General features: G+C 34.9%; 1 protein-coding gene across 1 annotated transcript in view; it reads left to right on the plus strand.

Annotated features, from left to right (window-relative positions):
- The window catches only part of SP3 (Sp3 transcription factor), a 49,781-nt gene that overhangs the window by 9,951 nt on the left and 15,664 nt on the right, over window positions 1–24,166 (plus strand). Inside the window, exon 4 of the mRNA XM_051991071.1 lies at window positions 94–1,468. Within this exon, the coding sequence (XP_051847031.1) occupies window positions 94–1,468 (1,375 nt within the window). The remainder of the gene's footprint in view (window positions 1–93; window positions 1,469–24,166) is intronic.

The following is a 24,166-nucleotide window of genomic DNA, read 5'->3' on the forward strand; positions in this document are numbered from 1 at the left end:
AAGTGGTAGGATTACTACAATTATTTTACAGGATATGTATAGATTGTTGGATTATATATGTCATATAACTTTTTTTTTTTTTTCTGCGTCCAGACAGGTGACTTGACTTCTGTACAACTAGGAGAAACTCCAAACAGATGGGAGGTTTTGCCTGCAACATCCACCAATATAAAGGATGAAGCTGGTAATATAGTACAAATTTCAGGTACTGCCACAGTAACTTCAAGTGGGCAATATGTCCTTCCCCTTCAAAGTTTGCAGAACCAGCAAATATTTTCAGTTGCATCAGGATCAGATTCATCTAATGGTACAGTGTCCAACGTTCAGTATCAAGTCATACCTCAGATTCAGACAACAGATGGTCAACAGGTCCAAATTGGTTTCACTGGCTCGTCAGATAATGGGAATATAAATCAAGAAAGTGGTCAAATTCAGATCATTCCTGGCTCTAATCAAACATTACTTGCTTCTGGAACACCATCTTCTAATATTCAGAATATTTTATCACAGAGTGGACAAGTCCAGGTTCAGGGAGTTACAATTGGTGGTTCATCTTTTCCTGGACAAGCCCAAGTAGTTGCTAATGTGCCTCTTGGTTTGCCAGGAAATATTACCTTTGTACCGATCAATAGTGTTGATCTAGATTCTTTGGGACTTTCCAGCAGTTCTCAGACAATGACTGCAGGCATTAATGCTGATGGACATTTGATAAACACCGGACAAGCTATGGATAGTTCAGATAATTCAGAAAGGACTGGAGATCGAGTTTCTCCTGAAATTAGTGAAACTAATACTGATACAGATTTATTTGTGCCAACATCCTCTTCATCACAGTTGCCTGTTACTATAGATAGTTCAGGTATATTACCACAGAACACCAATAGCTTGACCACTTCTAGTAGTCAGGTACACTCTTCTGATCTTCAGGGAAACTATATCCAGTCATCTGTCTCTGATGAGACACAAACTCAAAATATTCAGGTCTCTACAGCACAGCCTATTGTACAACATCTACAACTCCAAGAGTCTCAGCAGCCAACTAGTCAAGCCCAGATTGTGCAAGGCCTCACACCCCAGACAATCCATGGTGTGCAAGCGGGTGGCCAGAGTATATCCCAGCAAGCCTTGCAAAATCTTCAGTTGCAGCTGAATCCTGGAACCTTTTTAATTCAGGCACAGACAGTGACCCCTTCTGGACAGATAACCTGGCAGACATTTCAAGTGCAGGGGGTCCAGAACTTACAAAACTTACAAAACTTACAAATACAGAATACTTCTGCCCAACAAATTACTTTGACACCTGTTCAGACTCTCACCCTTGGTCAAGTTGCAGCAGGTGGAGCCTTGACTTCAACTCCGGTTAGTCTAAGCACTGGTCAGTTGCCAAATCTACAGACAGTTACAGTAAATTCTATAGATTCTACTGGCATACAGCTACACTCAGGAGAGAACGCTGATAGCCCTGCAGGTATGTATAATTTAACACTTGGACAAAATAATTTAAAAATGTAACTGTAGTACTTGTATTATAGACTTGTATGTCTATGTTATGCCTTAGATGAGGCATGTGATTTGTAATTTATGTAAAAAATTATTTTTAATACTATCAAAATTTTTAAAAAAGTGATGTATTTAATTTTTTGCACATTGATAAAATTGATAAATTTCCAGATTGCTTTCTGCTTTTTAAACTTTAAAAAAAAATTTCTACCTGGTGCAATTTTCAAATACTGTTAACTAGTGGCATTTGCAGTTTTCAGCTTTATATCTATCTCCATACTTTAATCTGGACTAACAAGCATTCATTGTTTTCCTTTTTACTTCTGTTGGATACCTTGGAATTGGGTTAGGTATTTTTATGAATTACTCTGTTTTTCATAGAGATAACTGTGGAACCTGTGTGATATTGGGAAAGAACACAGGAATGATTGTCAAGAGACACCTGGGTTCTGACCCTATCCCAGTCACTACATAGCAAGCTGTTCACTTCCCATATGCACCTCTTTCTTCTAAATTCGGCAAGGTAAAATTAATAGGGATAAATGTCATGCACTTAGGCTAACAAGACAATTGTGGAAGTATTATTTTGGGGGGCACATGGCTAGAGAATAGGCTATGTAGGAAAAAGAGGATTTTTAGTAATAGCCACAAGTTTGGCATAAGTTGGTGATAAATACATCACTGATCAAAAAGTTAATGAAATCTTGTATTAAAGTACAGTGCCCTGAACAGGAAGAATTTAATATACCATTGTATTCTATGCTTGTCACATTGTATGCTTTTCAGGATTATATTTGTTTCTGGATCCCATTTTAAGAAAAGTAATTTTGATAATTTGAAGTATGTCTGAAGCAGTTGGGATGTTATATAAATGCAAAATGTGAGAAACTGCTGAAGAAATGGAATGTTTCAAACTTGAAGAGCTTCAAGAGGGACATTCAATTCAATAATTATAAACATGAAGTGTCTACTGTGTACTACGCACTGTTAACAGGCACTCAGGATCCAAAAAGAAGCAAAAGATAGTACCTGCTTTGTTGAGATTTGATTTATTGGGGAGAGGGGGTTCTTAAGTCAAAATCTAAGATTGGGAGGCAAATATATGAATAATCATTAGAAATATCTGAATATAAAATGAACTCTATTGTTTAGGTTTAAAGTTCTCCATTCCTGGAATCAAGCAGAGATTGATCTTTTCCCAGGGATCACGTAGATGAGATTCATGTTTTGGGCAGGATATTGGACTGAGTGGGTCAGAAGGCCCCTTCTGATGGGTCATAGACAGTTCTTGCTTTATATTAATGGAGTGTTTTGCAAAACTCTTAAAGAGAAATTACCCATGAAAGTGGGGAAGGGAGAAATGAAAGGGAACAGGAAGGGAAGCATGCACCTGTAAAGGGGAGAAAGTTGGACATGGACATAGATGGAAGAAGGCTAGCAGCATTTAGCAGGGCTGAGGACAGATGTGCAGTATCTGAGCCAGAAAGCAGACAGATACCCAAACCCAAGGTCAAGTAGTGGAGTAGGCACAGGACTCCTTCCTTGTCCCTAGTGGAAGTCTCAAGCCAGATTCCCTCTACTCTTCTTTTGCTTTCACTTGGAGGTTTTAGGTTTTATTTATTTATTTTTTTAGGTTTTTTTTTTTTTTTTTTTCTTCGGTGGGGAAGGTGGGAGCCTTAGAACATTGAGCAGAATGGCAGGAGTAGAAAGGAAACTCGGTATTGTACAATATAGTTAGCTAGTATTTAAATGCAGATTTCTTTCAGAATAATTACTATAAAGTCAAATTGACATAAGGTGAGAGTGGTCAATATTAAGTTCTATGACTTAGTACTAAGCTGAGCTTTAATTTTCTCAGCTGCAAAATGAAGGGGAAGACTGTCCCAATTCCAATATTTTATGATCTATCATTTTCTATAAATTTGCCTTGTGGGCGTCATATTTGGATAAATCTCTTGACACGTCTGTTGCTCAATTTTTGTTGTAATATTAGAAATGAAATTCTTTTTTAATAAGTCTTAAAACTAAGTTAGACATTAGCAGTGTTATTTTGTCATTTGGACAAATTTTTTGCCAAATGGTTTTGAGCATTAAAGCATTACTGTGAAGTTACATGTTTACATAAGCCTTGATTACTTCTACTATTTTTATATTTAAGCCTTTATAATAGTTGTAATATTATACTGGTTTGTGATGGTTTTCAGTCATTTGGAATTAGGGTGATATTAATTTGACTTAATGGTGGTGCTTTACTGCCATTAAAGTGCTGCATAACTCTTTACATTTTAAATTAATTTTGTTTTGGGGGGAAAGGCTCCTTTGACAATCAGGTACCCTGTGGTGGCAAAAGAACTTGGAGTAGGATTCATTATTCTACACAGAGCACCTTCATATCAGTTGTACCTGGTTAAAAGAGAGCTTTTAAAGAAATCACAGATAACTTCAAATATATATTCTTTAAGCCTATCATATAAACAGTTCTTTCAGCCTGTCATAGGAAGCTAAATAGTTGTGATCATCTCAGGAGAATTTATTTTTGACTTTATGAATTTATATTGGTTCCATAATTAAATTTATAAGAACCAAAAGCCTTTAGTTAAAGTCAGATAATATGTTGGAATTACTTTCAAAGTAAAAGTACCATATGAATTGAGTGAGAGGTGAAATTATTTTATAGTAGTACTTCAGTAGTTTGAAGAAAAATAGCAATAAATGCTATTAAAAGAGTATGCAGTGGAGTTTGTTTCTCTTTCAAAGGAAAGTTGAAAGGATGAAGTGAAAGATAAAGTTGCAAAATACAGATAAAAAAGAATATGGACTGGACCTAAGTTGTCACTGATAAAAGGAGCTCTCCTGAATGATGAAACTCAAGCTAAGTTAGATAATGGATAAAATACTGTACTTGGATTTAGGATGACCTGAAGTTGACACTTAATCCTGCCTCTGACACAGAACAGAGTAACTTTGGGCAATTTACTTAATATTAACTCTTTGTTTCAAATTTTTTATCTGTCAAATGAAGGATGAAAATTTATGGGCTTCTATTTGAACAGATCTAAATCTCTCTGATCCTATAATACCAACTCAAGTGGGAAAATTTTCAGAATCTTGGTCATACATACCTTAGAGTCAGGCAGCTATCTGGTTTCAGAATAGGAATTAGAATGCTAGTCTTTCTAGTGCCAGAACCAATTCATCATGCAATACTTCTTCTGAAAGGAACAAAGATTAGACAATATACAGAATTTTTAGTGATATAGGCAATGTGTGGGACCTTTTAATCTTGAGATTGTTAGGTAAAATGGTAGAGGAGTACCTTAATTTTGTGTGGTTTCTTTAAAAAAAGTTGGAATGATGAAAGTATGTTGTATGCCTTAGTATGCATGTGCATCTATACTTTTATGTGAATAGGCATTCAAACCAAAAAAGTGCAAAATCCATTTGTTCCCCTACCTTCCATAATAATAGTACTCAATAAGCTACTAAACATGAGCTACTAAAAAGCAATATGTACATTATTGGTTTGCATTTTAGTGTTTTCTAAGTATTTGATTAATATAAAAATTCTTTTTCCAGCCTTATTTTCAAATCCATAATAAGCAGGTACTCATTCTATTGTGACTTTGAGGTTTTTTTGACTTGGAATTTAACAGTTATCATTACTGTTGAGATTTGTTTTATCTAAATAGTGTGTCATTCTTTAAGACTAGCTTGGAGGAGATGTTTTAAGATTCTTCTTTCTTTTTTTTTTGAAGAATTGTATTTTTAAAAAATATAGCTTCTTTATTAATTCATTGCCCATACAGAACTAAAAGTTAAAACAATAGATCTTTGAACCTACTTATTTTAAACTAACATATTGAAGACTTGATGATGGTAGGTCTGCTAATCATCTTCTAGTTTTTTTCCTGACATTTCTATTCCTCCTAGCCTTTTTAACTTTGATATTTTCCACCATAATCAAAGGGAGTGTCTTTTAAGATGTTTAATTTATATTTTAAAGTGACAGCATTTACTCATTTATTTACTTGCTTATTCATTCAGTTTTTTTATTTATTTAAGGGAAGACATCCAGACAATAGAACTAAGATGATTGTGGAAATTAATGATTTTCAAGATTTGGTGAAATCAAAAAGGAACAAAGCAAAGAAGAAAAACAAAATAATCATGCCTTTGATAGAAAAAGAGGGAGTTTGGCACCAATAAATAGAATCCCTTGTAGTATTGAGGAAGAAATGGGAAAATGCAAATGACTTTATGATCAATCAGTTTTAAATGATCAATGCTTGGTTTGTTGTCCTTTGCACTTAAAGACGACCAAAATGTTATCACTGTGTTAGAGTTGAGTTACAGTGTGTTCCCAACTGTGGCTGATTAGATCAATACTAGCTTGGAATGCTCTGCCACAGATTAGATACAAATAGTCCCTATGAACATTTGGGGTAGCTTCTCTAATTTTGTATAATTCACATTTCTTTTGGGCTAAATCAATTTTGCTTTCCTAATAGAGCAAAGCAACTTCTCTGATGAGGGCATGCCATGTTGGATCGTTCTATGCCACAGTGTTTCCCATGTCATACAGTTAGTTCTAAAAGTTCTTAAGAGAAACCTTGAAAGTATTCTTGTATTGCTTTTTCTGATCTTGTATTGCTTATGAGCACTTGCCCTATGTGAGTCCTCCATAAAATAATTTTTTGGTAAGCATACATTTGATATTTGAACAGTGTGGTCAGCCCAGTTGAGTTGTGCTCTCTGCTTGACAGTTTAGTTCGAGAAAGGACTGGTATCATATTCTTCCAGGTGATCTTTAGTTTCTTCCTAAGACAATTTAATGGAAGCTATTCAGTTTCCTTTCATGATGCTGGTAAACTGTCCAGGTTTCAGAGATAGAACAAATGAGGTCAGCATACTGGCTCTGTGGCACTTCAGTTTGATAGGCCAGTCTATTACTTCTCCTCTCCCACACTTTCCTTTGGAGTCTCTGAAACATTGAGCTAGTTTTGGCAATGCACATGTCAATCTCATTATCATTGTGGATATCCCTGGAAAGTATATTGCCCTTGGAGAAAAACTTACCACAGCATTCAAAACTTCATCATTTATTGTAACTGGTTTCACATATAGATGGTGTGGTGTTGCCTGGTGAAGAACCTATGTTTTCTTGGTGTTGTTAGGCCAAAATTAGCACATGCAGGGGGCGGCTAGTTGGCGTAGTAGATAGGGCACCAGCCCTGAAGTTAGGAGGACCTGAGTTCAAATCCGGTCTCAGACACTTAACACTTCCTGGCTATGTGACCCTGGGCAAGTCACTCATTGCCTCAGCAAAAACAAAACAAAAATACATGCAGCAGAGAATTGATCCATACTTTGTTGCATCTCAGCTTCAGAGGCTGCATTGAATGTATAATCATTTCCAAACAAAAAATCATGCACCAACATTCCCTCCACTCTGTTTTGGCTTGTAGCCTTTTCAAATTGATGAATTTGTCATCAGTGATATATCTGACTTTGATTCCATGTTTGTCCTCATTGAAGCTGTTTGACAACATGGCTTAAAAAGTCATGCTAAAAGACATGGGAGCAAGCACACAGCCTTGTTTCACTCCATTGGTGACTGTGAAGGCTCGAGGGAATTGCCCAATGTCCTGAACCTGGGCAAGCATACCATCATGAAATTGATATACTATACTGATTAACTTTTCTGGGCAACTGAATTTTGACATTTTTCCACAAGCCCTCATAATTGATAGTATCAAAAGCCTTGATCACATCTGCAAATGTTGTGTGCAGACCACTGTACTGCTCATGGAATTTCTCCTGGAGTTGTTGGACAAGAAATACTATATTGACTATTCCTCATTCACTTCTGAAGCCATGCTGGCTCTCAAGATAGATTACCTTTTTCTAGGTGTTGGGTCAGCCTGTTAAGAACTCTGGCAAGAATCTTGCCAGTAAAGAATGAGAGAGACCCCCTCCCCCCTTGTGATTGTCACAGGACAATCTATTCCCTTTATTTTTATAAAGATGGACAATGGAGGCATTCTTGAATTCCTGGGGCATAACTTCCTCATGTCATATAACCTGGAAAATTTCAGTCACCTTTTGTAGGAGAACCTTGTGAATCTCAGCTGGGATAGATAGAATCAGCATCTGGTGCTTTGTCACAGGAAAGTAACCTAATAGCATTCAAAGTCTCTTCTTCAGTTGGAACTTCACTTAGGCAGTGATTGATATCAACTTGAGGTAAACTTAATAGCTTCAGCATTTATTGATGAATGTTTGTTGAGAAAGCTATGGAAGTGTTCAGCCCATCTCTCCAGGACCATGTCTTTATATCACTAATCAGTGTGGCACTCTTAGCACTGAGTAGTTGAGATGCATCATAGATAGGTTTTTGGCCCATAAATAGCCTTTAGCTCATCATAAAAACACTTTGGATTGTTGCTATTAGTGTAAAATTTGACTTGCATCTGCCTTCTTACTGAACCAAGAATCCTGCATCTTAAGTTTTTTTTTTCCCCCTTAGTATTTATTTATTTTTAATAATTATAACTTTTTATTGACAGAATCCATGCCAGGGTAATTTTTTACAACATTATCCCTTGCACTCGCTTCTGTTCCGATTTTTCCCCTTCTCCCCTTCACCCCCTCCCCCAAATGGCAAGTAATCCCAAACATGTTAAATATGTCACAGTATATCCTAGATACAATATATGTTTGCAGAACTGAACAGTTCTCTTGCTGCACAGGAAGAATTGGATTCAGAAGGTAAAAATAACCCGGGAAGAAAAACAAAAATGCAAACAGTTTACATTCATTTCCCAGTATTCTTTGGATATAGCTGCTTCTGTCCATCATTGATCAATTGAAACTGGGTTAGATCTTTTCTTTGTCGAAGAAATCCACTTCCATCAGAATACATCCTCATACAGTATCGTTTTTGAAGTATATAATCATCTCCTGGTTCTGCTCATTTTGCTCAGCATCAATTCATGTAAGTCTCGCCAGTCCTCTCTGTATTCATCCTGCTGGTCATTTCTTACAGAACAATAATATTCCATAACATCCATATACCACAATTTACCCAGCCATTCTCCAATTGATGAGCATCCATTCATTTTCCAGTTTCTAGCCACTACAAACAGGGCTTCCACAAACATCTTGGCCCTTTCCCTTCTTTAGTATCTCTTTGGGGCATAAGCCCAGTAGTAGCACTGCTAGATCAAAGGGTATCTTTGTTTTGCATCTAAGTTTTGATTGTACATTACTTTTGATGGAATTGAATGCTACCTTCTTAGAGGGAATAAACTATTCTACTAGTATATTTTGTGGAGTTCTCGTTTTTTATTTACCAGCTTCTGAATTTTCCCATCATTTTCATCAAATTGCTCTTGTTTGTTTGTGGGTATTCAGACCCTTATGGGCAAATGCAGTGCTGTACACCAAATCTATGAAAGCTGCCCATTTCTTTTCTGTTCCACTTTTGCCAACTGTGTGTTGGCTCAATTGACCCCCCAAGTTGTTGACAAACTGTTCTCTCTCATGCGTTCTAATCTGTTGATATTCTTCTAGCAGTCTTTTTGCCTTGGGACTGCTACTGAAAATATTCAGCTTGGAGAGGATAAGTCTCTGATCAGTCTAGTACTCTACACTATACATTACCTTGGTCACTCTTACATCGTACAATCATAGTCTATTAAATGCTAATGTTTAACAGGGGTGCATCCATGAAGTTAAATTGTGTTTAGGTAAACAGAGGATGGTGTTGGTGATGAGGTCATGAGATGCATAAGTCTTCAGTAATAAATGACCATTGCTCCTGCTGTTTCCAACTCTATTCCTCCTTGCCATGTCTAATGCCTAATCTAGCATTAAATCACAAACTTGTCCTCTTTTCACTCAGTGATGATAAAGATCTCCAGGTCTTCATAATATTTACTTTGACCTCACTCTCATCATGGTGGGAGCATAGGCACTGATGATGGTGGCATGGCGTTTTCTCACAAGCAACAGTCACATTGCCATGAAGCTGTCATTCACTCCTTTTGGAAAGCGTGTGAGCTTGGTGACTAGGTTCGTTTTGATGGCAAAACCTATACTAGTTTCATGGTGCTGCTCCCTTTCATTGTGGCCACTCAAGAAAAATATGTATCCAGTGTCTCCTTCAATAAGTGGCCTTGTTTGTCAGCCTTGCTTTGGATGCAATACTGTCAAGTTTTCTCGCAATAAGAGCTGCTCTTTGAGGTCTGCTAGATTTTGTGTTCATTATGAGTACATTCCATGTACCCATGGTGAGTGGAATCAACTTTTCAGAATCAACTTTACATTTTTTAGTGTGTCTACCGCAGAATGGGACCCTTGCCTGCTATGGTAATCAGACTAAGTTTGGATAAGTAGACAATTTTTATGGCATCTTTTCTATGGGAGGTGAGCAGTGTGATCCTTAAAAGACTGTTCAGACACATAAGGAGCTGCTGAATCCCACAGCTGCTTCTAGTCAGATGACGTTATGGCTTGGGCTACCTGTGTGTAAAGTTGTGGCTACAGCTCTCACTGTATACACATCTGCTAATTCGTCACTCTTTATTGCCACAGGCCATTGAGATAGGTAGAAATGGTAAAATGGTATGATGATGTCTTTTGATTAGTGCATAAATTGAATTTAAGTGAGCCTCCATTGTCCTGTGGCAGGACAAAGTCAAGACAAGTGGTGATGATTCAAAATCCAGTGGATAACCTTGATGTCTAAATAAGTTGGAACAAATTGTTCTCATTCCCCCATTCCACCAGGGAAAGTCTTCATATGCCTTGGGGTAGAGACTCCTTGACGCACCTCTCAGGGTTTGAGACCTCAACCTGATCTAGCTAGTCTGGGTGTGGCCACTTTGCATGCAATAGTTTCTTGGAGCCACCGGTGAGGGTTAGGTGGATCAGGGGGACACCAAAGCTGGAAAGCAGCTCTGTAAAGAGCTTGGTAGCTTTTACACCAGAGGTACTAGACTTCCCTGGACCCACCCTATACCACAAATAATCAATAAATCTCAGAGGAAACTAGTGTATAAAAAAGGGAACATTCTGGCCTTTGCCAGGTAGACTCTTAACTTTTCCTTTTTCTGAATAATTGTATAGCTTTTCTCAAGACGTAGTGTCTTCATCTAAACATTTTGTGAGGAATTTTATTTAGATTTAATTAATTTTAATTAGGTATGGTTTTATTATTTAGATTCTTTGTTTCTCTGCATTATGCTAAAACATTTGAATATATCCAGCGGTAGTAAATTTTAAGTGATCATTAATAATTTTCACAAAAATACATTCATAGATAAAATTCAGGTAAGAAAACTACAGATTTCTTTTCATTCACCCCAGCTTTTAGCACGGTGCCTGGCTCATAGTTGGCAGTCAGGTGTTGGATAGAGTACCTAGTGTAGAGTTGGGAAGATCTGAGTTTATATGTGACCTCAGACACTTATTAGCTGTGTGATCCTGAGCAAGTCATTTAACCCCATTTATCTCAATTTCTTCTCATGTAAAGTGAGCTGGAGAAGGAAATGGCAAACCACTATCAGTCTCTTTGCCAAGAAAACCCCAAAGGGTCACAAAGAGTTGGATACAGTGACTGAACAATAATTGTTATATAATAGGTGCTTAATATTGATGGTTTGGTCCTGTTTTGCTCAGGGAATTTTTAGTTCCACTAAAAAGTTGGATCCTCATTTTAACTCTTGAGAGTCACATTGTAAGTGACTTAAAGGGACTTTACTATTTATATTTATATTATTTACTATTTATATTAAGTAAATATTTAATGTTGTTTAGATTTGTTTTTGAATATGGTTACCATTGTAGTTCTTGGACTGTCATTGCCTCTCGTTCTTGCTACTGGACTTTCCCATTGCTTTTTTATATTGTTTTGATAATGTCTTTTCCCTCATGACTTCTTGTGTTCTTTGGTAGCATGCCTCAAACTACACATATAATATCTTTACAATCCTCTTTGGTTATTATAGGATTTGAAGCCTTAGTAGCATTGGGAAAGTATTGGTAAACTCTTGTGAAAGCAAAAAGTTTGGGATTTTCAAGAGTGCTGAAAACATTTGATTCTAGCCCTTTTTATGTATCTAGTGGATTGATTTACTCTTCTATTTTTTATTTGTTACCAGAATTTTCTAAATACTGCTTTACAATTGAGCTCTGATAATGCCAAACCCTTTTCATTCTGTCTCTTGTTAGAAAATTAGTCTTTTCCTTTGATACTTGTTTTATATTTGTAATATCCTTTTAAATAGTAATGGAGGTGGTGCGGGGCCTCTTTGCTTTACCTCTTTTTAATAAGAAAACTTAAGTGTTTTTCCACTAGAAATAGTGCTAGTTTGTGCTTTTTTTTTTAAGCATACATACTTTTTTATGCATTTAAAATGATGTAAATATAATGATGTGATTTTTACTGTTATTAACAAAGTTTTAAATCAAGTTTTTTTCTATTTTTTGGAAAAGTTTATTTTTTGCATGTTTGATGTGATTCATACACCTTATTTTGGATTAGATTTTTGGGAGAAAAAAAATTAGTACTTTCTAGTACTTAGTATTTTCATTTTCCCTTTCTAAAAACTAGTTGTTTAGTTTATTTTTTACTTAAATTTTTTAGGGCATTTTACATTTTTGTATATATTTTAAGACTTGTCAGTTGCATCTCCTCACTCTCTTGTATCTGTCCCTTTATATTCTTACCATAACTAATTCTAGTCTAAATCCTACTCATCTCCAACCTCAGTTTTTTGTAATAGCTGCATATAATAAATCTCTTCTCAGTTGAGTCTTTTCTGTCTCCATCTATCTTACATATAAATGCCTAAAGTGCATGAGTGTTTTTTTTTTGTTCTCAAGATTAAGGGGATACTTAACTGCTTTTAGGATAAACTATAAACAGCTCTGTTTGGCTTTTAAAGCCCTTCACTACCTAGCTCCAGCTTATATTTCCAGCTTGCATAAAACTATATACTTCAATTAAACTATCCTCGCTGTTGTGTATACAATATACTTCACCCCCTACTTCTGTACCTTTGAAAAGACTGTCTCTTGATTCTTAGGAATGGTCCATTCTCTTTTACCTCCTATAAAGGCTCAATTCAACTATAATTTTCTTCAAATTGTGTTCCTGATTCCTCCATTCACTAATTTTCTCCCTCCCCTCGTTTTGTTTTTTGGGGGTGTGGGGACATATCCAATATTGATTCAGCTTTGAACATGTATTCTCTAGTCTTTTCCCTCATGACCAGTAAAATGAATAAAATGTAAACTTCTTGAGTGCAGGGATGATCTTACTTTGTTTGACTTTCCACTACCCAGCATGTAGTAGGAACTTAAAATACTTGTTACTTGATATTCATTTTATTTCTATAAAATTGAGTATAGTTGTTTCCTATGATTTTCTTAATTGTACTATTTGCTGTTTTAAGTTTCTTTTCCCCCTCTTCTCATTTTTGATGAAGATATTTTAGTTTCTTTTTAAAAATCAACTGAGTTAATAATTTAGTTCATTGATCTATTAAAAGAACAGCTCTGTTGGTCCATCTAGTTAATTTTCTTTCAATTTTGATTTTTCAGAATTTTTACTTTGTGCTTATTTTAGACTTACTGATTTTTTAAAGGAGTTTTAATTTTTTATAACATTCTGTTTAGTTTGATAACTTTTTGTTTCGTTTTGTTAATATCTGAAAGAGACAGTATGATATTACATTTTGCTTATAATTGAATAGCTTTTAATAAAATTGAATTAGCTTTTTCTTTTAAATATTTGGGTGATCTATTGTATTTAATATAGATGATGTTTTGTTATCTATGGATTTTATAGTTTAGTTTTCTTGATAGTATCTGTGCGTGAGAGGACTTTATCCAAGATCATGAGTCCCATTTTTATTCTTTTGGAGTAAAGTGAAGCATAATTTATTTCCCTTCTCATTTTAACTGTATTTCCTAAGTATTTTTTCCCTTAGTGCTAATAAATGTTACATTTTAAAATCCATTTTTTAAAACTTCTTTGATTTTTTTTTTTTTTTGGAGCAATTTTAGTCCATTCAATATACTTGTTTATCCTTTATGAAATCCAAGCAAATTCTTGAACTTCTTTTGCTTGAAATAATCAGTTTTCAGTCCCTTCGTCAGCCTTTATCATTGTGTCCAGACTACTTGGTTCTAACATTTATTGAAAAAAAAAAAAAAGATCTTTTTAAGACTTACTTAATACATAGGACTGATTTACTCCTGAGGAATGACTACTCCTGTTCTCCCTATCCCATCTCCAATGTAATGTTTTTGTTCCCATGGTTTTTACCTTTAGCTATTCGGTTTTAAGGAAAAGGCACCATATTACTTCCTTTTTTTCTTCTCCATATTATGTTCCTGGTGTGGTGCTAATCACATTATAGATATATTTTCTTCTGATAATATTTATTTCATTTTAGGTGACTTGTTTCTTCTTGGCATCTTATGTGATATTTTATTTTGGAGTGAAGGTCTGAAGCATCATTACTCTGTTTTAGGGTATATTAAACTTGAAGTTTCTCCTGAAAGTATTCTGATCTTGTTATCTGTATTTTACACTCTAATTCTAATATTTTAAGCAGTTTTTTTTTTTGGGGGGGGGTGGGAGTGATTTTCTGAAGGCTGGTATTCATACTCACTATTCTTGTTCTGGGTCACCAATAAGTCTCAGAATTTATTAAGTTCTGTTTCCAAGGTCTGTTACTTTGCTTAGTAGAATATTCTTCCTGTTTTGCTGTTTAAAATTTTTTTTTTCCCAGATTTTGCATCTTTGAATCTTTATCTTAATTTCTGCCTTTCTTTTTCAGTATCCTGGTATTTATTGCTATTTTAAAAACTCTTACAGCATTTTTATACTGTTACTTCTCATTAAAATTTAAATATTTTTGTTCATTCAGTTCCTTTTAAACATTTTACTTGAAATAAAAACCACCAAATAAAATGAACATTTGTATACATAAAATAGAAAAAGAGGGGTTGTACTTGAAATTATAAAATTCTATTACAAATAACTTTATTTTTCAAGTATGTAATTAAATCAACACATAATTTTTTCCCACTTTAAGTTTTCTTTTTTTAAAATAATAGCTTTTTATTTTCAAAATATATACAAATAGTTTTTAACATTCACCCTTGCAAAATGTTTCAAACTTTTTTCCTTCCCTTCCCCTATTCCTCCCCTATCCCACAAGTAATCCAATATATATTAAATATTTACAATTCTTCTATATATATTTCCACATTTATCATGCTACACAAGAAAAATCAGTTCAAAAAGGGAAAAAAATGAGGGGAAAAAATCAGGAAAAAATGAGGAAAAAAGTCAAAAAAGAAGGAAACAACAAAAAGGGGAAAAAACTATGTTGTGATCTACAGTCCTCTTTTTGGATGAGGATGGCTCTTCCCATCACAAGTCTTATTAGAATTGGTTTGAATCACTTCAATGTAGAAAAGAGCCACATTCATCAGAATAATCATCCTGCTGATCGTTCTTATAGAACAATATTATTCCATAATGTTCATATATCATACCTCCATTCCCCAACAGATGGGCAGTTACTCAATTTCCAACTAATACAAAAAAGGCTGCCACAAACATTTTTTGCACATCAGCATGTAGCTTTAAAAGATGGGTTGTTTGTGTTTCCCTCGACCTTTTCCCTGTTCTCTTCCACATATTTTAAAAAGTTCTTCATTGCTTCTTTTTTTCTTTTTGAGAGTTAGGTGAATACAGTTGCTAATACCTTCTTTTCCTCCTGTCTTCTCACATAGGGAAATTGTCATTGGTCCTCCATTTTGTTTATGATATAAACTTTTATAGTAAAGTTATGAATCCGTCAGGCATTTATTGTGGTAAATGGTGCCAGGTAGTGGTCTGTACCTAATTTCTGCCCACTAACTTTATTGTTTTCCCAGGATATTGCATTCTTAAACATTGAGTGTTATGTAGCTAATCTGCTTAAGTAATCAACTTCTTTCTCTCTCTCTCTCTCTTTCTCCTTCTCCCTCTCTCCCATTTCCCTCCCTCTTTCTTCTCTCTCTTCTTTCTCCTCTCTCTCTCTCTCTCTCTTTTTTTTTTTGGGGGGGGGGCTGAGACAATTGGGGTTAAGTGACTTGGCAGGTCACACAGCTAGGAAGTGTTAAAGTGTCTGAGATCAAATTTGAACATGTGTTCTCCTGACTTCAGGGCTGGTACTCTACTACACCATCTAACTACCCCAACTGCTCCATTTTTTAATCAACAGGTTTTTAATCTACAGGTTCTAGCTGCCACTGCATGGAGGAGCTTTTTAATTGGAACAAATTTTTTTTTTTTTACCTATTTCTCAGTTTTTTTTCTGCTTTTTGTTAGGATTTTGTGAGGTATCCTTCCTGACCCCCCCCCCTTTTTTTTTTGTTATTTTATTTTGTGTATTTCTTACACTTTTGAAATGATGAAAGGCAACTGAATTTAGATATGACTATTGCCTTTCTTGCTAGAAGTTACCTTTTTTATTATGTAATGTACATATAAGTTTAAGCTTCCTCAATATCTGTCTTCGTTCTTTTGAATCAAATGGCTTTGTAAAATTAACAGATACATTGAAATCTCAGCTCATTCAAATGAATTGAATTACCATAAAGTTTTGGTCTTCTAGAAAACTATCTACAAAAACCTCCAGTTTTCCCTTATAGTTTATAATTTTAGTTCATGCAGAGAAGAACATTCTCATAAAGATTTTAGAGAGATAAGAAACAGATAGGATAGTTAATAATTGCTATCATTTACTTTTTGTTGTTGTTGTAAAAGTATCATCTTGTGACCTTTATTATTCTTTTTGCAACTTTATTCTCTTTGCTATTTCTTCAAAATTGGTCCTTCTGTGTCTATGCGGTGATTCCTTGATTCAAGGATTCCTTGAATCCTTACTGGTTCCCATTTTAACAATAATCTTAAGTCTGTGCCATGAATTATTTAATGGTACCTTAGGTAGTAAATAATTATCCAATAACAAATATATTTTTCCTTTATGACAACATGCTTCAAGTATTGTTTTAAATTTTGCCAAAAAAAATTTTTTTGCAGTGTTTTAAAACTTATGATGAACATGATTTTTTTTGCTTAGGCAATTGGGGTTAAGTGACTTGCCCCCAGGGTCATACAGCTAGGAAGTGTTAAGTGTCTGAGACCAGATTTGAACTCTGGTCTTCTCACCTAGGTGCCCCTACATGATGATTTTAATGTTTGTACAGCAGTTTTATCAAACATTGACTGCTTTTAAGTGTAGCTTATTCTTGTACTTTCTCAACCTGTTATCAACTTGTTTCCAAACCACTACATGACATTTGAGAGCAAACTCATTGCCAAAGGGTTGTTAGATAAATATGCGTGTCTTCTTTGTATTCTATACAGCAATTGCACTAGAGCAGCTCCCTAGTATTCCTTTGTTACTTTGTATCTCATCAGCTATTAATCACATGTATGAGTATGAGGAAAGTATGCATTCTTGCAGCACAAAAGTCAGTTTAACTGAAAATAGTGATTGTTGGATGTGTTTTACAAGCCATCTTAAAGCCATTATGTGCCATCACAAATATTCTTCAGAATTTAACCTTATTTCATGAACTGTTTCTGATTTTAAATTTATCCTTTGCTTATGTTGCTATTTATGTTAGATTTTCTAATGAACTGATTGGAAACACTGGAAAGTCATTCAGTAGAGTTTCCTGGAAAGGTTAGCCTGTGTGCCTGTGGTAGAAGATATGAAGAAATTAATTACAGTGGTGAATTTATATATAATTGATCTTAAAAAAAAGGAGTATATGCAAATGAATTTTAAGTATCTTTGAAGCATTTCTAACTTTTAACACAGAACAATTAGCTAGGTGGCACTGTGGATAGAGAGAGTGTGCTGAGCATAAGAGTCAGGAAGACTTAAAATTTTCCTGAGTTCAAATCTGGCTGCACTTATGTGACCCTGGGCAAGTCATGTCATCCTGTTTGCCTCAGTTTCCTCATTTGTAAAATGAGCTGGAGAGGGAAATGGCAAATTACTCCAATATCTTTGCTAATAAAACCCACACTGGGGTCACGAAGAGTTATACAGGAATGAAAAATGACTCAACAACACTCTAACCAGTAGAAAAGTAAATATTTTGTTATCATTTGGGAGTGATAGCTAGGGTAGGACCTGAGTTGAGTCTTGAATGATCGACCATCAAAATTCTGAGAGGAAGGAATGAGGAGGAATTGTGTGTTTAAATAGTGAAGGCATAGAGACAGAATAATACTAAGTTTGAGTATTAGCAGTTGGAGGTTTGACTAGAATATAGAATATAGAATTCTATATCTAGAATATAGAAGGACAGTACTGTGAAATAGTCCTGGAAAGGTATAGTGGATCCAGATCATAGTCTGTGTGTGCGAGGAGAGGGATAGGGAAATGGTCAAGCCCTGTGTCCTAGGAAAATTATTTTGCTAGGCCCCTTGAGGGCAGGGATCCTCTCTTTTTGTATCCTCAGTGCTTACCACAGTATCTGGTACAAAGTAGATGTTTAGTAAATGCTTATTGACTGACTGGCAACTATGTTGGATACATTGGGGAGAGACTAGAAGCAATTAAGAGACCCCTGTAATAATCTAGTTAAAAAATGGTAAGGCCTTGAACTATATAGTGCCTATATGAGCAGAAGGAAGGGAACAGATGTAAACATTTGATCCAATCCAATAAACATTTATTTTGCGCCTATTCTGTGACAAGTATGGTGCCAGGCCTTGGTGATGTGAAGACCAAAAAATCCAAAAAAGCCCCCAAATCTAAACAACCCTTTCAGTTTCCCCTAAGGAAAGCATTTACATTGCAGATGGGAAGAGGCTGGGCAGGGAAAAGGCAATGCCTATCTAAAATATATGTCAAGTAATTTCAAGTCATGTAAGGAAGAGCACTAAACTAAAACTTGGAAAGGTAAACTTTTAAGAGGTGGACCCTGCTCTGTGCTTTAAAGGAAGTTAGGGGATTCTGTGGGCCTGAGGTGAGTCAGATTTAAGATATTTTTATCCAAAGGCAGTAGGGAGTGACTGAAGCTGCTTGAGTAGGACAGTGACATGGAACTTGTGCTTTAGGAGTATTGATTTGGCAGGATATGAGTCTTAGATAATGGGGGAAGAGCAAAATTAAGAGGCTGAGGAGGCTATTAGGACTCTAGGATAGAGGTGATCAAAAGCCTGAACTCTGCTGGTGGTTATTTGAGAGAAAAGAAAGGGAAATATATGAAATAACTAGGGAATAGTATCTAGAAATACAGTAAAATAAGTCAAAAGTGGTTGATTTATTATGATGTCTGAACAAGAGAAAGGGCTATTTGATTGAGTAGTTGGGAGATCATTGGTAACATTAGAAAATCCAATTTCAATTGACTTGTGGTTTTGGAAGTTGAAGTTGAATTACATGAAATTTAGAAGTGAGTCAGTAAACATTAAGTGCTGGCTGGGCTGTGTGTAGGACAAGGCGCTAAACTTTGGGATTACAAACATAAAAAAACAGCCCTTGTTCTTAAGGCTCTTACAATCCAATGGGGAAAGATACCACACAAAAGGAAGCAGTAAGACATGGGAGGGAAGGTACCCAATGTTAAGGTGGGGAGAGGATGTTGGAAAGTTCCAGAGAAATCAAAATATAATGTAGCTGGTAGGAAATGGGGAGAAAAACTGCTGCCCGCCTTCTCTAAATAGAAGCCCCTGGAGTCCATAGCCTTGTCCTTCAATCAAAGGAGCAGAGGCTGCTAAAGTGAAGCTGTGAGGACCAGGCAGATTTATTCTTGTAGCATGAATATTTTCCTGAAAGGAAGGCAAAATGAAATGATCCAAAGAAGTCTCACAGTGCCAAGTAGTTGGTGGTACCTGGGAAAATAATAACACTGACCTCTTAGGGTTGTTGTGAACATAAAATGAGATAATATTTTAAAATTTGCTTTAAGTACTACATAAATGTTAGCCTCTATCATTATTATTGTTACACTAATAATAGTTATTGTTGGTTCTTTAAACAGTATTTTATAGATGTATTCATATAACCCATGTGTATATATTAGTAGTAGTATTCTTATGTGTACATAGTAAATCATTTTAACTGAAATTTCTTTCTGCTGCTTCTGCTGAGTTTTATACAGAATATATAGCATAATGTAAAGAAATACTTATGATTTATATGGACTTTTTTTTTAACAACTTGAGTATTTTTTTTTTGTGAAGTTACTGTTTTGATTAATTTTTAGTTGATTCTTTAGGGTTTTCTAAATATATCATTATTCAGTTTGCACAAAGTAAGAAATTTGTTTCTTCTTGGCCTATTTCACTTTCTTTTTCTTGTCTTATAATAGGTAACATTTAAAGAATGATATTTAATAGTGGTCACAGTGGTCATCTTTGCTTTATTATGATCTTACTGAAACGGCCACCAGTTGTTGGTTCTTGTTTTATACTACTTACTTTTATAAAGAAACATTGTGTTTTCCATTTCACAAATTCTTGTTTTCCAGGTTGGTTGGTTTGTTTTTTTAAGCAGAAATAGATATTTTGTTAAACCTTTTCAACAGTACCTACACTGCTATTGAATGATTCAGAAAAGGTTTGTATGGATTCTTTTCAGGAAGACAAAAATTTGTGAAATATTTCATTGTTTTGTATTATTTGTTTTATGGCATGGCTCTCAGGAATGTGGATAGGAAAGAATGCTGGGGAAATATGAGTGATGTCAGACATTTAAAAAAATAAGCCTTTTCAGCAAATATTGATAGAATCATGATTTTTGTTCTTGTTATTATTTTGGTCTTTTATAATTTATCTTATTCTTTCTTAATATTGAATAAGCTCTGCTTTCCTGGTAAACATTATATCTAATCATCAAGTAAGATTACTTCTTTTGCTATTTTTGCATAGTTTGTGTGATGTTGGAAGGAATTATTCTTCAAATAGTCATTAGAATATTTTATTAGAATCCATCTGGTTTTGTGTATTTTCTTGCAGGGGAAGATGCACTTATGGCTTGTTCTGACAAAAATAAGGAAGTTTAGAGGAGAAGTATGGTTAAGCAGGAAAGTGAGTTCTTTTACTATATTTGGTAGAGATGTTAAGGGGCCATCTATGTAGTGGTACTGACCAAGCAATTGATAAAAGTAGAATCCAAATGGAGTTCCTGAGAGAAGTGCTAGGTGTGGATCTAAGAATCTTATATCGGGGCAGCTAGGTGGCGCAGTGGATAGAGCACCAGCTCCAAAGTCAGTTCAAATCTGGCCTCAGACACTTAACCCTTCCTGGCTGTGTGATCCTGGGCAAGTCACTTAACCTATATTGCCTTACCTGGGGTGGGGCTGGGGTGGGTGGGGGGAATTTTATCTAGAGAGATGAGCATTCTACATCATCTTGGTTGACACTCAATATTAGTGCAGCACATGATATGTAATTCAGGAAAGGAGATGGAAATTAGAAGTGGTCACATAAGTAGGAGGTCACACCTTCCTATAGACAAAGAAACATTTTTATTAGCAGTTGAGGATGTCTAGCCTCTGAGAATGAAGTTGAATGGCAGGCAGGAAAGGAGAACAATATTCAACCAAGGAGTCAAAAAAAGGAAATGGATTTCAAGGGTAGAATTAAGTGGATGGTCCTTGGCAAGGAATTTTTTTCCCCTGAGGCTGGAGCAGAGAAGAGAAAGAAGGGGGAATGAGGTAGAGGTTTTTTCTGAGGCATGGTATAAGCCTAGGTAGGTAGGCAGGCCACTGTTTTCTCAGTAAAATCCTAGGAATAAGTGAAGGCCTTTTTTGAGTGGAAGGGGGTGTCACAAATACTTTTTTGAGATTTCATCTTAGTTGTCATTCCCTTTTTCTCACAAAGTATGATGAGTATTGAGAAATAGTGGTTCTGGTGGTGGTAATGATGATAGATAACACTACGTACCAAACACTGTGCTGCAAATATTTTAATTGATTCTGATGACAACCTTGGAAAGTACATAAAGTTGTTATTCCCATTTTACAGTGAAGAAACTAAAGCAAACAGGTTAAGAGTTGTCCAAGATCACATAGCTAGTACATGTCTGAGACAGATTTTTAACTTGGGTCTTCCTGACTTTAGGCCCAGCACTCAGCCCTCTGCATCACTTAAGTGGTATTATCACTGATGTATGATATCTACTTTTTTAATTTTCTAGTTATTCTAGGTGGCTCTCTTTATATGTTGTATATTAGAGTAACTTTCTTAAGAGTAGGGCTATTTTTGTTTTTCTATTCCCCACTGCTTAGCATATAGTAAGCACTCATTATATGAAAGTCAGAAGATCAATACCTTTATGCAGTTGTTTTTTTCCTCCCAATTCTAATTTAAAATTTTTCTTGGGATATTCTGGCTTCTTGAGAAATGATCAAGGACAACGTTGTGATTAGAGAGCTGGCTGGGCCTCAAGAATACCTGATTTCAAGCTCTTCTCAGCAATGCTGCGTTGAGTCCAAGACAATTTCAGTAGACTTGGAATAGAAAATGTTATCCTTATCCAGAGGGGCAACTGGAGATTGAATGCAGATCAAAGCATGCTATTTTTATCATTTTCTTTTTTTTTGGTTTGCTTTTTCTCATGTTTTTTTTTTTTTCCTCCTTTGTTCTGATTTTTCTTTCACAACATGATAAATATGGAAATATGTTTAAACTGATTGTGTTATGTAAAACATGTCAATAGCTTATTTTGGGGGAAAGAAATAAGGGAGGGAAGGAGAAAAAAATTGGACTCAATCTTATAAAATAAATGTTGAAAACTATCTTTACATGTATTTGGGAAAAAAATGGAGTAGGCAGAATACCTGAGTTCAAATTCAATCTCAGATGCTTCCTTGTTGTGTGAGCTTGGGCAATTCTCTTAGCCTCTGCCTGCCTACTTTTCCTTATTTGCAAAATAGATGAGGGTAAAATGCAATAATATTTGCAAATGCTAAATTTTTTGTTTGTCTTATCCTTCATAGTTTTGCATTATTTTATTTGTTAAGGGCATACTGTGTGTAGTCTTTACATTTTCCCCTCTAAAATATTTATTTTCAGATTATATTTCTCGGTGATACAAATGCTGTTTTTCTATACTTGGGAAGTATACTTTTGCTGATGAAGTTATTTTGTGACTTTCCATTGTAATGCAGTTTTCAATCCATTCAACTTTTCCAAAGATAATAGTGATCACCATTTTTGCTATAACTAATCAATCTGAGTGTACTATACTTACATATTATAGTTATATCAATAACCAAACATTTCATGATATCAAAACCAAGTCAGGTTTAATTTTTTATTATTTTTAGTTTCTCTTATCAGTTATTATTTCTTTATATGTTAGGTTATACATGTATATTAATTTTAAAAATATTTACATATGAGACATGTTGGAAAAGAAAAATCAAAACAAAAGGGGAAAACCACAAGAAAAGGGTGGGGGAAAGGGAATATAAATATAGTATGCTTCAATCTGCATTCAGTTTCCACAATTCTCTTTCTGGGTGCAGATGGTATTTTCCATTCCAAAGTTTATTGGAATTGCCTTGCATCACTGAATTGCTGAGAAGAGCTAAGTCTGTCATAGTTAATCATCAGAATCTTGCTGTTACTGTGGACAGTATTTTTCTGATTCTGTTTGCTTCTCTCAGCATCAGTTCATGTAAGTCTTCACAGGCTTTTTTGAAATCAGCTGTTCATCATTTCTTATAGAATAATATTTCATTACTTCTCCAATTGATGGATATCCATTCAATTTTCAGTTTTTTGCCACTGCAAAAAGAACTTCTACAAATATTTTTTGCACATGTGAATCTTTTTTTCTTCTTTATGATCTTTTTGGGATACAGATCTAGTAGTGGCAGGTTATGTATGGTTTGATAACTCTTGGCATAATTCCAGATTATTAGTTAACCTTAAAAAAAAAAAAAAAAAACCTTCAACAAGGTCTTTTACAAACTCTAGTGACTTTTTGATCTTCATCAGTGTTTTTGATAGGGTTGCTATACCCTGAGCCCATTCTCAATCACTCAAGTTATGTTTTTTTATTATGGAGGATTTTGCAAGAATTTTAATAGAATTTCTCTTTATATATTTTTTTTATTCTTTTCAACCTATAATAGTATATAAGCTGCAATTACTGTAGTGTTCTGTAGATATCTTGTATTGTGTAAACTGTGACATAACACAATTAAGTCTAATGACATCAAGTTTCTTGTTGCCAATGGATATTATATATAGAAGAGCCAATTGAATTAACTCCTTTAATGGCTTCTCAGGATGGAATTTCTATGAGTCATCTATTCATTTACCCATAAATTCTAATCTCTTATAGTTTTATTCATATTGAGAATATAAGATTGGATGAAGTTTGGTTTTCCTAGTAGAGTCATCTTGTTGGGAAAAAATATTTTTCACATTAAGGTACCAGTGGTTGAACAAATGTTTGCTGATAGTCTTAAAAATTGTCTTCTGACCTCATTTCTACTACTCAAACATTGAAGAAGTTGAAGGAGGCCACATAAGATTATTGGCTTTTTTTTTTTTCTTTCTGACATTCTTTGGTCAAAAAAATTCATTATCTTGTGGTTGACCTTGAAACTTCTCATTTAT

The sequence above is a fragment of the Antechinus flavipes genome, chromosome 3 (genome assembly GCF_016432865.1).
Source record: "Antechinus flavipes isolate AdamAnt ecotype Samford, QLD, Australia chromosome 3, AdamAnt_v2, whole genome shotgun sequence".
NCBI lineage: Eukaryota > Metazoa > Chordata > Mammalia > Dasyuromorphia > Dasyuridae > Antechinus > Antechinus flavipes.